This window comes from Falco cherrug, chromosome 3, assembly GCF_023634085.1.
Source record: "Falco cherrug isolate bFalChe1 chromosome 3, bFalChe1.pri, whole genome shotgun sequence".
NCBI classification, from domain to species: domain Eukaryota; kingdom Metazoa; phylum Chordata; class Aves; order Falconiformes; family Falconidae; genus Falco; species Falco cherrug.
The window spans coordinates 20,306,473-20,320,781 of record NC_073699.1 but is presented as its reverse complement, the minus strand read 5'-3'; the positions used below and the strand labels follow the sequence as shown (position 1 = coordinate 20,320,781).

Genomic DNA, 14,309 nt, shown 5'->3' with positions numbered 1-14,309 from the left:
CTCTTTGTGCAACCCTGGCAATCTTTGGTGTAATGGAGTAGCAGTAACTTCACAGAGGTAGTACTGAGATCCGTAATTGTGAAAGTGCTTTGAAAACCATCGTATGAGGACGTGACCAAAAACCCAAGAGACAAATTCTGATATTCAAAAGCGATGAATTGGTGTTGCTGTTACAAAATCTGCTAACTGGGATTTTAAAAATTAATAGCTATGAAGGCTGCTCAGTTCTGGAGCTTAATGGTTTCAGTTCACGGTAGCCATGATGACCAGAGTTAAAACATTGTTTCCAAAGAAAGTCTTTGCGTGAATCTGTGAGTGTATGGGTCCTTTCTTCTGCTTAAGACTGTAATTCTAATTGCATTCTTGAAAAAAAGAGGCAAGGTTTAGGGCACTGGCCTCTCAGTCATGCTGCTGCCTGCTCCAGTTGAGCAAACACCAGACACTGTCCAGAAAGGAGGAATGAGGGAGCGGGAGACAGGTAGAAAAGAAAATTGAAAGAGACTGCAAGTAAGGAACTGACTTTAAAAGAAGTGACCTGGGGATGCTGAATGTAGATTTCAGAGTAGTTGCTTCCATACTAATGCTAGAGTATTTTAAATGGCTTCTCAGGCAGGGTCTGTTTTAGGACACAGACTAATTTTGGTGGGGCTTCAGGAATGGAGGAACCAAAATGCCAGGCTACGAAAAGGGAAACCTGGCCAGTGCTTAGCATGTATTTTCCGTTGTCTTTGTTGTGCTGAGGCCCAGACCAGCATGTTGTACTACTATGAAATCACAGTTAATAGATATAGTCATTTAAATGAAACACAACGTGGATTAACCCACTACTGATAATAGCTGGGAAGCAGCGTTGCCAACAAGAGTGAGTACAGAAATGGTAAAACCACACTAAAAAAGAATATTACTCTTTTCCACTCATTTAGGCAGGTAGTGCTTGTGTGGAATTTCATACCTGGTAAAGAGCAAGCTCTTATCAAGCATACTTGAAGAACTATTAGCAGACAGCCAGAGATCTCTGCAGATTTTCATTAAATGTGATGCCGAATGGTGGGAGTGTTTTGCAGTATTTATAGCTTAAAATTAGATTGTTTTAAGAATCAAGAATCTATATGTAAACTTAAAGGCAAAATAATTGGCTCGTTCATTTGAAGTGAAAATGGATTTTAGGACATTCATGTAACTGGAGCCTTGCACAGAATCTGGAAGGAAGAGGAAGGAGCTCATTCAGAAACTAGGTAAAAATATAGACTAGTTTATTAGTCCTTGAGGATTCGATTTCTTCAGAAGCAACTGAAATTTTAGACCGATGTGTGCTTGATATAGAAGCAGTTTATTTAGCAGAAAGATACCTTTTGAGTTGTACAGACCCTTGGGATATTTCAGAATCCATTTCTAAGGAATTGCTCTAAGCTAACCTCAAAATGCAGCAGTGAAAAGTAAAAACTATTTTTACCAGCTTCATGCTTGTGGAAAATGATTGGAAGTTTCTTGTGCATTCCCAATTCTCACTTGATTCCAGCTACGTCTCGGAGAGTCAAGTAGCAGACTAAAATTGCTCTGCTTCTGGATAGAAGGGGGTTTAGTTTCCAGTGAATACAGAGAGGGAGGGTAAATGGACTCGGCCCCCATCCCTTGCTGTGTTCTGAAGCATTGTTTGTATTTAACTTGTTCAGCAAGTCATGATGTACAGTACTGTCCTGAAGGTCTCCAGACAGCCACTTGGAAGTCTTTATGAGCAATGTGTTTCTTTTCGCTGATGTCATCGGCATTTTGGTTGTATATGAAATCAGTTTAATATTCAAAACCAGTGCCAAGTTAGCAACTCTGAAAAGTCAGACTCCACCTCTGAGTACAGAAAATGCACTGCAACAGCAAAAGCAGTGTCCATAGAGCGTACTAAAAAGTAATAGACATTAGAAGGAAAAAAGACCCGTTTGTTTATCGAGTAGCATTGCTTTTGTTCCCTCCGGGTTCAAACTATTGGTGTTGCTGCAAGAACCTGTTACTGGCTCTGAGCTGCATGGCCAGGTGCTGGTAGACTGGGAAGAGAAAAGGTGGGGGGAGGGTAGATGTTTCCTCCTGCTCACCTCCCCTGCCCACCACCCATTTAACCCCAGCCTGTAAGAAGGGGGAACTTCTGAAAGCAGTGTGTGGAACTGGTTAGAAATCCTGCACCAAAGAGAGCTTTGCTGGAAAATGTCAGCAGTGAGAGATCTTGACATCAGTGAACTTCCCTGCTCACTTGCCTGGCCAATACCTTCTTTTCCCTTGTTTACCTTGTCACTCTGCCAAGCGTTAATCAGATGTTTTGGAAAGAGGCTTGGATTGAGCGAGTGTTTTGGAGTTTTGTTGGAAACCTCCACATGAACTTCTAGGTCCAGGCTGTCCCATTCCTGGATGTATTCTCTCACTAGTAACTGAGCTGGTCCTTCCAAGAAAGACCACCTCGGTGAGAAAGGATAAGTCATGGTCTTGACAGATTCAGTGCTCAGTGTCTGTTGCCAGCTAAGATCTGCTTTTCCCAGTGGAAGCCTAAGTGAACGGATTAGGATCACACTAAAAGACATTTGCTATTTGGTTTTCCCAGCTAACTATTGTTTTAGCTGTACATTGTGGAGTCTTATCTGTTGTATTTTTCTAATGATGTGAAAAGAAACCTCTCTGGCAATCTCAGTGTTTGTTAGCAATATTTGCCTTTTACTGGTGCCCCAGCAGGCCATTTGAATTGGACCAGTGACTTAAAGATTAAGGAGGCTACATCGTGTAATCAGTCCCCTGTAGTATATAATCCCAGATAATTTACCAGCATTTTGCTCTTTTTACATATTTGCATAAATGTAGAAGTTTGAAAAAAAACCCAAACCCAGCCACTGATAATTCACAGCACTCATCTCTATTTTAATTTTAACTAGTTCACAGCACTGGTTTCTATTTTTGTTTCAGCCAATTCTTTTGTTTTGATTCTATGTTTATGAGGACTTAAATAACTAGTGCCTGGCTTCTCAGTGCTCGGGAAGTAGTTGGGCTTCCACAAAATAATTTATAAAAGTAAAGTTTCAGCATAGTTTTTTCTTCATTTTTCTTTCTCTGCTTTTTATAATACATGGATAGTTTTCTCAGCTTTGAGGAAAAATGTGAAAGAAGTATAAAAAATTAGGCTGAGGCACTTCTAGCTTTCAGATGCTGTGAAAGTGCAATTATTCTTGACTACTGCTCTTATGGACTTCTGCTCTTATGACATGTCCTGAAGTGATACATAAAACTTAGGCTACTCACTCCATCCCAATATGATTAAAATACAGTAAATACCTAACCTGTCACTGGGAAAGTCACTATACTGAAGTATAGCTTCATCCGTATCTGCTTCCTGGCTTTACGTGAAAGAATTAGTTAAACATCTGTTATCAAAAGCCACCTGTTTACAGCTCTGATGGCAACATTCCAACGATATTAAATGGAACTTCTGCCGTTTGAGTCAATTGAATATTTTCATTTCCAATTTTAGCTTCGTCTGGATAAAAAACCCATAAAATATCACCATGTGATATGTTACAGTTACAAATGAGTATCTTTGAAAGAGGACATTTTTGATAGCAGTTTAATTTTTCTTAGTTGCAATATGCAGTTCTCCTCAAAGGACAGTATTCTCTTAAAGACAAAAATAGATAAGCAATACCTAAGATTTTATTTTCTGCAGAAACCATGGTCATTTAATTTTCTTTGCTAGAGAATATGCTCATGATTTTGGTTTTGTTTTTAATAACTGATGCTATCAAAAGGTATCTTTAGCGGAATGTTGAAAATAATTGATTTCATATGGTTGTGATCTCCATGGGGCTGAAAAATAAGCCATTGCTTATTTTGGATGGGGACAAGACATAAAGAAAGTGGTTAGTGTGAAGGGGGAGAGACAGTTTGATGGTATTGCTGTAGTGTGTCCAGAGCACAAATATGAAAACACTTACTAGAATGTGAACCGACTTTAACTCAAATGACAAATTTTGATACACGCTTTTATCCCTGGGAGTGATTAACCATGCAGTAACATACATGGAGAGTGATGTCTGGTTGACTTTCTGTAAGCTGTGCTCCAGTGGAACGCAAAGATGACCTTGACAGAAAGCGAAATGGGTGAATTTTGAATGTTCTGTCATTTATAGGAGGGAGCCATTAGCTGTGACCACAAGAGGTCTGTGAATCTGTTAGCTTACTCTCATTAAAGAGCTTTTGTTGGAAAGTCCATTCGGGAAGCCCGTGGAGTGCTTGATTTCATAAACTCATGTGAGTTTTGCCTTAGGAGAGGCTATTCATGCACTTGGGTAAACTTTATTGGAAATTAGACTAAAAGAAACCTGAAGCAGACTTGTATCTTGGCCTGCAGTATGTTTGTTTTAGGAACCTGATATCCCTGTGATTTCAAAGAAGGTTTGCCCTGCACAAAAGCTTCATAACTTGTTCCAGAATGAACATTTTATCCTTAGCCTGGGCAGATTTGTTCCATATTTATCATTTCTTACTGTAGCTCACTCTGTGAACATCACGTATGGGTGTGTGCTCTTTTATGTGTGTAGAATAATAACTGAGTGCATGGAAGGCTGTGATTTGAAAACATTGTGGCTGTTGTCTTTGAAGTCACCATGTAACGTTATTGTACAGTAGGATAAGCAGTGGTCCTTGTACTAAACATCTGTGTAGATTCCAGATGGTTATCATGGGCCAGCCTTCTTATGATCAAAGTAATCCACACATGCAGACTTTGCCTTTTGCAACTGGCAAACGTTTCCTTACAGGTCGTGTCTGGCAAGAGACAGTGTAGATGAGCTGGCCTTGTTAAGAGGCCTGCAGCAGAAGCAGGGAATTGCAACAGAAAAAAACCTCTCCGTATGTTTGAAGGAGGCCAGGGCTAAGCAAATTTTTAGGTATCTGCAAACTGCATTTGGAATGCAGGACAAGAGGTTTGCCTGAAAAATTTGCCTTTATGAAATGGGTGGAATTCAGTTATCGGTCACAGATGACGGGTTTTTTTGGCAGGTTCCCCCTGGAATATAAATGTAGGTTAGAGCCTATACCTGCCACCTAGGGCTGCTCCCTGCATACACTGTGCAAGGCAGTCATTCATCGGCAGTTCTGGATAGCCCTTCCAACTGAAACTGCAATCTCTGCTAACAAATGCTGGATTGCAAACAGGAGGTTCACACTGGACTCGGAAGACAGTCTCTGAGGGCCGGAATCCCATCTATTATGTTGCTAAGAATCCCAGAAGAAAAGATGTTAGCAAATTTCAAGATGCCTCAGTAATTCAAACATTTAAGACCCATTGACCTTCAGTCAATCACGACAATCAATCAATGTGTTTTGCAGGCAGGAGTTCGAGCCTCTGGGTCAGAGCACGTTCTGGGGTACACCCTGGCACACGTATTCCTATGCTGGTCAAAGGAACATTTGGCAACACTTCTGATGTGCTGATGTAGATAGAGAGTAACGTTAGACTCAGAAGAAACTGCTGCAGCATTGTAATCGTCAATGACTAAACAGTCAGCACAACCAAACACAAATATTTCACTTACAGTAATAATTGTATAAACATTTTGTTACCCATAAATTGAGGGATGAAACATCTAAGACCTTGCTCTGTCTCACCCAATATCCTCTGGAAGTAAGAGGAAGATACCTGGTATTTGCAAAATAATTTGCAAAACATCACCCAGGTTATCACACCTGCTCTTTTTTAACACTTTCTGCTAATTTATTTTGGCCATGGTATTTCTGCACCTGGTGACCAAGTCTCTCCTGTAAAATACAGTGTTACTAGAAACACTTGGAAAGTTTTGGAGACCCCCTAACGGCAAATGTTGTGAAAAGTAGCTATGGTTGTATAATTTCCTCTATGAGAAAACAACCGGTCACCAAAAGACATTAAAAAACAAACTAAAAAAGCCCCAAAATTATGCATTCGAAGGAAATAAAAGGTACAAGTGGGAAACAGGAAATACCCAAACTATGCCAGGACACTGGCAAAAAGCCCTGTAGAGGTAAGACAAAAAGCTCATCATGCTTAGGTTAAAAATGATGAGCTCGGTTTGGAGTTACTGATCGCAGTGGTGTGGCCTGTGTTTTCCACGACTGGGCCACATGATGTGTTGCCATGGGAGCCTCCTGGTCTGTAGAAGACCTAGAACTCCTCAGCAGATACCGCATCCCCTGTAATTCAGTGGACTCTTATTTTGTAAACTTGATGTGAGGAATTCTTTGTCAGTGAGGAGTTTTAATTACAATTTTTTCCACAGTTAAGAGTCTGTTCTTACTTATTTGCTTCCATCAGAAACTGGCTTAGGAAGGAAAAAAAGAAATCTTCTATGGCTCATTGCAAAAATGAGGTGTCCTCCAGATGTTTTTCCCTAAGAGGCAACGGTTACCTGAGCAGAAGGGAAGGAAGGAGGCCAGTCAGTTGAAATTGTAGATAGTGCCCCATCACGGGCAGCAGCTGTTTCTTTCTACTTTGTTTTTACGAAGGTGCTCTATATTGGCTTTGACTCTGAAAGTGTGGAAGCTGTGAAGCAGTAAGAGAAATTACCAGTGCTTGGAGGTCTGGAAAATGGGGGGAACGACCCACAAACCAGCCTGGATTTGGTGTCTTTGAACTATCCAAATCAAACAGAGACTTTATGAGAGTTTCCAAGTTGTCGGTGGAAACTCAGGGTCTGGAATTCGTAGTTTTGACACCTACTTTAGTTTGACACCGCTCATTGTGATCACTGCGTATAGAGTGTTTTTATAGGATGCCATTGTGGTACTGCAGAAGGAGATGGAAAGCTGGAAGAAGGTAGTGCCTTCTCTGGGTTACTAGATCTGTGATCACCATGGATCAGACCCAACGATAGAAATTTAGGGCTGTGAGCAAGTGCAGGAGCACAACTCAATGGCGGTGCATGTTGGAACATCAGTTTTGTGACTGGGAAACTCTTGGACTGGGCTTTGTTTGAGCAGACGGATTTTGAGTGGGCTGAAACTCCTTCCTTGTGTTTTAGCAAGACTCCGCAATAACCCACGGTAACTCTCTTCGTTTATGTGTGGGACCATCTTAAGCTGAACCGCTGTTTGGTGGGTGAATGTTTGCAGGAAAATTGGCTGCAGCATTAAAACTTTGACTTTTCTGGGCCACACAGTAATTTATAGACAGCTTTGTGAGGCTCTCAGGATTCTTCTGACTTACAATAGTTGTACCTTGGTGTAGTCCAGAGGCAGCTTTCCAGCAGGAAGCACAGCCTGGAAACTGGCCGATGCCTCTGCATACCACCTCGATGAAACCACCATGGCAGCAGGAATGTTTAAGACCCCAGGAATGCCATGTTTCCCTTGAGAGGCTGTCAGGGAAAGGAGGGAAAAAGAACCAAATAATTCTTTATTTTTACCGCCTTCCTTCTCTGCCGTCTGCTTTTAGATGAAAAATAACATATGGAACTGTAATCCTGGTTAAATAATAAACACCGCACACAGTTTTGCTCAAAATGTGACTCTGATGAGTACTATTTCCTTAGGTTTACCGGGCGAGAAAGGAGAAAAAGGCAACCCAGGTGTTGGAACGCAAGGACCCCGAGGCCCACCAGGATCTACAGGTAAAGTAGTTATGTTTGAGGCATCGGGATTAGACCACTCAGACCCGTGTGCAGAGCAGCCGAGACCTGCAGGGCTCGGTCGTCTGCTTCTGAGGCGGAAGCAGCAGAAGAGTCTGGTTTCAGGTACCTCAACTATCATAATGTTCTCACTACGTAATGTGACGCTGTGATGGGCCCTGTGATGGCGTCATCGCTCACACTATTTTCCTTTTCCCTGTGATAAACTGCATCTCCAAAGATTTCTTTTCTTAATGTTTTAAGAAGGTGTTCGGGTTTGGGGTTTTTTTGTTTGTTTTTTTTTTTTTTTTTTGTTGTTGTTGGGGTTTTTTGTTTGGTTTTGGGTGGGTTTTTTCCCCCAAAAATGGGGTCTGGAAGGGGAAAAAATTAATCTGGACTAATTACATCTGTTTTCTCCTTGACTCAAGGTCATACCTAACTGTGACTTGACAGAGACATTTTTATTAATTAAGCATGTTAATCACAGGGATTTATGTTTAGCTCCTGAAAGCGCAAAGAGGCCAATATTCACGTTCTGTTGAAACAGGTGTAAAATTGCATTGACTTCATTAGGAAATTCTGGCCGTTAGAGCACCAGGATCAAGGCACAGCATTCCCCAGAATCTGCATGGAAAGGCAGCGGGGAGGAATCGAGAGCTGCACAGGCATCCGGGGCTGCCCTCCCCCATGAAACCGCCTTTCTGAATGTCTGATGCTTGGTGAAACATTTGCTCTAAATTTCTGGCTAAAAGCTGTTTCTGGCAAGGAAGGTGAAGCAGCGGCCAGAGAGGGAGGCTCGTCAGGAGCGGGTCTCCTCTCTGGCTGCTGCTTTGTTTCTCTTGCCAGAGGAAGGCTGCAGCCTTGCCCTCAGGTTGCCCAGGGGAGTCAGAGCCTGGATGCCTAGCTCCTCTGCTCAAGCTGGCCCCTGGAAGTGTTTGCAGCACACTCAGTGCCATGTTTTCCAGGCCTGGAAAGGTGGCCTCAGCTCCCCGCTTTTATGAGAGATGTTATTTGGATGTTTCATCTCCCCTTTCTACGCAGGACCTCCAGGAGAAAGTCGAACTGGCAGCCCAGGACCACCAGGATCCCCAGGCCCACGAGGTCCCGCTGGCCACACAGGGCCCCCGGGCTCACAGGGTCCTTCTGGCCCACCGGGGTACTGCGATCCATCCTCCTGCGCTGGTTACGGCATGGGAGGTGAGTAGGCAGGAGTCGGGGCGGCTGCCGTTTGCTGCAGAGGTGGGGATGGCATTTTCTAACAGCCAAAGTAAGATGGAGGCTACTGGTGAACCTTGCGCTAAAAACGTGGTAGCTCCCTAAAAACGTGCGTGTCCAGTGATTTTTGTGGGACTGCAGCACAAAGAGAAGACGACCCCAGCGTAGTGACCAGAGGAAGCCCACCATCTGATCCCAGCCTGTAAAACGTGTCCCACGCAGTGGGCTTTTGTCCTGTACATGTTTGTGTAGTTGTACGAGCCTGCTCCATCTCAACAGTCTGTGTGTTGACCCCCCCTCCTCATGTTCTCGGTGGCAGAGGTTTTACATTTGTAGTTTTTCAAACGTGTTGCTCGACCTCCCCTTCCGTGTGTGTGCCTCCGAACGGCATGAGAGCATGACCCTTACTAAACCCCCAGTAGTGTAACCTGACACAGGGATGCACGTGTCCGTCATTAACCAGTGAAACAAGCCGGAGAGAATGATTCTTTCCACATCTTCTCTGTATCCTACTTTCCCGCCTCGTTACAGCACGGAGAGGCCATGGGAGGAAGTTAACACAATTACCGAAAATTACGTCGCCCAACCTAAGATCGGAATTAGTAAAGCACTAGATACTATGAATGTTCCACACAAGGCGTATTTGATGTTTACGGTTTAATCTGCCCGTGAGCTGACGCGTATGTTTTACTTACCTGAATGTTTTTGTTGTCGTCTCTTCCTACCCTTTCCTCCTCACTTCCCCTCCCCGTCGTCCCGTTTCCTGTTTGAAGGCCCAATCCCTTACAATGGCTACCAGTCCCGAAGGTGAAAGGCTCATTCTGGTTCAGGTCATTTGGCTGAAGGTCAGAGATGGATGCTGAACTGCTCTGTGCTTTCCATCAACGAGATTGACTACCACTAACGAACTTACTCGCTGCTGTACATGCACTTAGCTTCCTTGCACTGCTAAAAATTATTGCCTGACCCGTTTTTTGCCTGTTCATCGTGTATTCTAGGCCATAATTGGAATAAGCTAAAGCAGGCAGATTGTGCAGCGTATGAGCGCAGTATTACAACTGGACATTTGACAAATTCTGGTGGTGGTTTCCAACTAACTTGGCTGTCTGTTGGTGGGTTCCCAATTGCTCCAGCTTATTAATTTTGTTAAATGCGTTCACTGTTCCTTTATGTGAATAAAAGATTTGTATTTAAAGATTATATATATATATACACACACTCACATTATATATAAATATATCTAGATATAAAAAGTCAAGTTCCTAATGAGTGCTTTAATTTTCTACTCCCCTTCTCCTGTGTTAACCGTATGAATACTCTTGGTGGTGGTGGGTTAAGGTGGATACGGTGAGCCAACTGATCAAGACATCCCAGTAGTGCAGTTACCACATAACTCCTACCAAATCTATGACCCTGAGGACCCTTACGATGGTGAGCAACAGCCGTACGTAGTTCACGGGTCCTACCCCTTACCATCCCCATACTCCCAGTCCTCCTATCCATCACCGCATCTTGCTCAACCAGAGTTTACTCCTGTTCGAGAAGAGATGGAAGCTGTTGAACTGAGATCCCCAGGAATTAGTCGCTTCACAAGGAAGATAGCCAAAAGGAGCGTCAAGACTCCAGTACGCAAAAGGGCAAATGGAAAGAAACCCTCTCACTGAACTGTTTCAAAAAGGGAAACATTTTACGTGCAGCTGTGTTTGGCCTTTTGTCCAGGTGCCTCACCTGTCACAGGAGATGTTTACAGGCTCTTATCTTAAAGGAGAAAAAAAGAGTGTACATGACCAGTTGACACAACAAATAATGGTAATTATCTTGCATGCCAGAAACTTAGTTTGTTAGTGGGGTGGTGCTAGATGATGATGAAAGGTCACTTGTAGATCTTTCCCTGGAGTACTGTTCCATACACTATTCCAACTATATCTACAAAAATGCATCCGGCTAGTTGGTGTACTTAGAACCATTCAAAGAAGTTACTGTTTTGTTATCCGTGTTTTTCCAGTAGATTATATTCTGTTAGTTTTGGATTAATTGCTTTACTAGCAGAGTAACCCGACTAAATTCACCGGAGAACAATGCATAATCAGGTTTCCTTGAACCCAGCTTATTACCTTGTGCAAAGTCATCTTATGTTAACGGACTATTATTTTTTTAACCCACATTATATAAATACACAAGAATGTTCATGGGAGCACGCTGATAATTTATTGTGAACCTCTTTCATTTCTGTTTTGTATGCAAATAAAAGTGGCAAGCTTTTATATGTTAATTTTGTATTTGCTTGATTTTTAACTTGGAACAATTATCTAGATCTTCAGGGGACAGAATGTAAAGAGAAGAAAATACCTTTTCCTTTTCCAACACTTCCAGGCAACAGTTCTATTTTAAAGGATATAGGCACTTAGTATAAGCAATATTTAGCCTTATTTTTAAAATATATGAACAAGTGTAGAGAATAACTGTGAGATGAGGTGGTCTTACAGTCTGTGGAGGTGAGGTTTTGCATATTGATGTGCCAAAGTCAAAAGAGGGGCAGGTACAGTTGCCAAGACAACCTGGATCAGCTAATGAGGAGAGGAAGGAAAAACCCCAACCCAAGCACTTGAGGAGCACAGAGCGATTCATTATGTTAAAACCAAACCAGGTCAATTATAAAGTGACAATAAACAGCTTTGAACAGCACTATGGAGACCAAGCATCAAAGCCAGATTTAAAATAGCTCAAACACATTAATTTAAATTCAAAGCATAGATTTGGAACACTTTTAATCCAGTGCTGTAACAACACAGAGAGTGGATGGCCTGTGGATCCCGGGACTGTTGTCCTGCTTGCCGCTGTCTGGCTGTTGTCTGTTCGTGCTCAGTAAGGAAAGACCTCTCAGCTTTTGATCTAGTGACTGCCAGAAGCTCTCTGAGCTCACCGGGAAGGAGACGAACGGGTACCTTCACTGTGTAATCACAAATTATCTGGCCTAGAATTCAACATCATTAATAACAAACAGTTTGTACGTGGGACTAACACCCGCAGCTGTGTATATCCCAGGGCGAGTTCTGGCTAGGTGGCTGTATACCTTTCTACGCCGTGTTTGTTTTCCCGTTATTTCTTGCACCCTTAACTCCCACCACTTGCCTGGGAGAAAGGTGAGAAACGTTGATGGAAATGTGAGTTGAATGTCCGTTCCGTACCTGGACTTGCATTTAAAGTAGAAGGGAGAAAAGGACAACATAACTTACAAAATTTTATCTTTAAGCAGCTTCACCCCAGTTTACAGAACACTAAGGCACTAAGCAAGCGTGGCTGCGCGCACATGCCTGTAGGCAGCACAGCATTGTTAGAGAGGCATTGTTAAAATTACACGCAGGATATGGCTGCATCACGTGATTAATTTTCCTGCTTGCACTTGGCTGCCAACACCCACGTTAACCTACCCCAAATGTGAACTCCCTCTCTGCCCCCTTCCCGGCTGGCTCTCTCGCACCCCCGCTGTGCTCACACCTTCTAGAGTCTCCCCCACGACTTGCCAGCGACTCGGAGGTCACCGATGGAAAATCCGCATTCAAGCAATTCTGCCCGTGTTGTCTCAGAAAGAATCTGAGCCTCATGTTACAGTTCATAATTAATTTGCACCCTAGGCTGGTTGTCGAGTAACACTATAGCCAAATCTCAAGTTCCTGTGGGACCAGGAAGAGTGGTAGGGCAAAACCAGGGACGTAAGGAAGACAGCACAGACATAGTCAAACTCATCAAAAATAAGACGGCTGGTGTTATCTGTCCCATATTTGAAACTGACAGTAACAGCCTCACCAAACTGCTGAGTGGTCACCTACACTGCACCCCTCCAGCACCTCCCACACCAGCCCCCACCGCGTGGGCTGGGGGAGCAGCTGGGAGCAGCACTGCACCCTTCTGCCCCCGGGGGACCCGGCGGACCCGGCCTGTGGGCTCCCCGGCTGCGCGACACACGCGACCGGCTGCCGGTGCAACCGTCTTCCCTCTCAGGCCATACAGGATGTACACGCAGTGAAGTAAACTCAACTTACAAACAAATGAAGTAGGCATACTCATTACAATTTTATAACTTAACTTATATACTAAAGCGCAAACTTCAATTGCACTAGTTACTTTGCTTTAACTTTATATCTATAATGACATTTACTGGCACCCTGCTAACCAAAATGCTTCACGTATCATTGGTCATACGTTCGCTTGGGTATACCTTGGTAATAAAAACTGACTGGTGGGCACTACCAAAGTTATAAAAATATTATTCAGGATTTGTATGCTTGCCAAAAAAAGTAAGACGCAGACGCATATGGTCAACATTTTCTCCAAAATGCAGTCTCTGAATAACCAGGAGTGTCTCCTATTTTTCCAGACAGCCTAAGAAACTGAAGTTGGCGACTGTGAAGTATTTAGCATGTGATGAACAGTTGATGCCACCCAGATCTTACCAATAAAGTGTATGTACCGTGTCCTTATACAGAAAAGAACATTTACTTTAACTTACTGCTTTAAAAAGTACTTTTACTAGTTAACTAAATGTGGTTACGGACTTGGAAATGAAGTCTGCACACTCACTGGCTAGGAACGTTTCCTGGGATAAGCGCACCTGAAATGCCAAAGAAATACCCAACAGCAAACCATTATTTCATATGATGAAACATGATTATGAATAAAACCATGTTTTTCTTCCTGTATGATGCTTGTACAAAACCAAACTAGAAAACACAAGTTTTCCTCACCGAACATTGTAAAATTTGGCAGATAACACATCAGCATTTTCTATGATATAGAAAACAACAGGTGCTTCATTTATTTGCACAACAGCTTTGCCTTGAGGGTTACCTGTGCAGAAAAGTAATAATGAACTTCAGGGAAGTAATTTGCAGAAGCAATATAATTTTTCAGACTTACTTTGCATCACTGAACACTTAAGTTCTGTTTCCTCATTTGGTTTTCATAATAATGTTGCCACTGTGTTGTTTAATACATTCTTTAAGTAAGGAAGGTGTGCTCCTGTGACTTGAATCAAAATCAGATTTGGGCTTAAGACGGGGGGGGGGCCAAGGAAGAGTATCTCCATGTGATCTGCCTTTACTGTCTGTTATTCCGGTAAGCTCTTCAACAAAATCTATACTATGTTGGGCTGTCAGCAGACCTACTCCTAGAGAGGAAGAGTCACTTAAGAAAATACATGCTGCACCACCCCAGACTGGTGCTTTAGCTGGTAAACAGCACCGCGAGTCCCAAGTGCACCGTCTTCAAAAGCTATGCCTAGCTGGAGTGGTGTTCTCCTCATCTACTGTCCAAGGCAGGCAGAACAATACGGGTATCGACTCTCCTGTTGACAATCAAATAGCACCTCCATATCAAGAATGAAATAATATTAGGAGTATATTTAGTATCATTCAGCAGCTAGAAAGTAGGGAAGAGTCAGCCCTGATGCTGTCGTTCAGCACACTAGAGATTTAAGTACAG

At 42.9% G+C, this 14,309-nt stretch overlaps 1 protein-coding gene across 4 annotated transcripts in view; it reads left to right on the top strand.

The window, feature by feature from the left end:
- Window positions 1-11,100, top strand: part of COL14A1 (collagen type XIV alpha 1 chain) — a 123,668-nt gene extending 112,568 nt beyond the window's left edge. For 3 of the 4 annotated variants that reach the window (XM_055705621.1, XM_055705620.1, XM_055705622.1), the window contains 3 exons: window positions 7,539-7,616; window positions 8,655-8,810; window positions 10,167-11,100. In XM_055705621.1, the coding sequence (XP_055561596.1) occupies window positions 7,539-7,616; window positions 8,655-8,810; window positions 10,167-10,492 (560 nt within the window). In that variant the 3' untranslated portion in view covers window positions 10,493-11,100. Of the gene's footprint in view, window positions 1-7,538; window positions 7,617-8,654; window positions 8,811-9,601; window positions 10,029-10,166 lie in introns of those variants that run through there. The other variant, XM_055705623.1, reaches the window with a different exon arrangement.
- The last annotated feature ends 3,209 nt before the right edge of the window (window positions 11,101-14,309 follow it).